Source organism: Monopterus albus, unplaced genomic scaffold (genome assembly GCF_001952655.1).
Source record: "Monopterus albus unplaced genomic scaffold, M_albus_1.0 scaffold3.1, whole genome shotgun sequence".
NCBI classification, from domain to species: domain Eukaryota; kingdom Metazoa; phylum Chordata; class Actinopteri; order Synbranchiformes; family Synbranchidae; genus Monopterus; species Monopterus albus.
The window spans coordinates 462956-463790 of NW_018127883.1; the positions used below are offsets into that span (position 1 = coordinate 462956).

The 835-nt window shown below is 38.2% G+C and overlaps 1 protein-coding gene across 1 annotated transcript in view; it reads right to left on the reverse strand.

Moving 5' to 3' along the window:
• The window catches only part of LOC109960328 (phosphatidylcholine:ceramide cholinephosphotransferase 1), a 28387-nt gene that overhangs the window by 1291 nt on the left and 26261 nt on the right, over positions 1 to 835 (reverse strand). The window contains exon 6 of the mRNA XM_020600345.1: positions 693 to 827. Within this exon, the coding sequence (XP_020456001.1) occupies positions 693 to 827 (135 nt within the window). The remainder of the gene's footprint in view (positions 1 to 692; positions 828 to 835) is intronic.

The following is an 835-nucleotide window of genomic DNA, read 5'->3' on the forward strand; positions in this document are numbered from 1 at the left end:
TATATATATATATATGTGTGTGTGTGTGTGTGTGTGTAAAATCATTTCACATTATGTCAGCTGTCCTTTATGTTCCTAAATCTTCCTAAATCTAGACACTTGCGTACAGAGGGGAAAAAAAAACATGGTATAAGCAGAAATCTGATACACAGCACTTGAGAAACTTATATATCTAAATAAGACAAATGTTTATTCTGGCTACTCCAGTCAATTCACTACCTGAAAATTTAGGATACTGCAACATTACCCATGAGATAACCATACTGATTAGAAAAATAGGCCTTCACTCTCTTGCCTAAAGTTAGTTGAAAAGATGGACACCAGTCTTTCAGTATGGTAAATACAAAGTCAGCACCCTGTTAGCTTAGCACAGAGAGTGTGCCAGTGTGTATGTAGAATGATACCTACTTAATGCATCATTTAAAGAATTAATCATTCCTGACTGCTAACAAAAAATGTGTAGTTAGATTTTATGTACATGTACCTGTATGATGCTAAGAACATACAATCTCACATGGCACATTTTCCTACCTAGACCATCTATGTACATACTCCGTGTAACCTAGGTTCCAGTTTGTTCATTACCAGGTAAGAAGCAGTAGGAAAATGTGCTGAATAAATCCTTGTGCCTATTTACTTATTTAACGTTTACTTTGCAGAGTAATGTATCTTGTGCAGGACACTGCACTTACCTGCTGGTTGGCCATTGTGTGGTACCACCAGAAGAGGCGTGTAGTGATAAAATATGCCACCACTACATCCACAGTGTAGTGGTCATGGGCCAGAAGGATGCAGAAAATCCCTGCAGCACTCAAGCTCCAGCAAAACCAGTGGT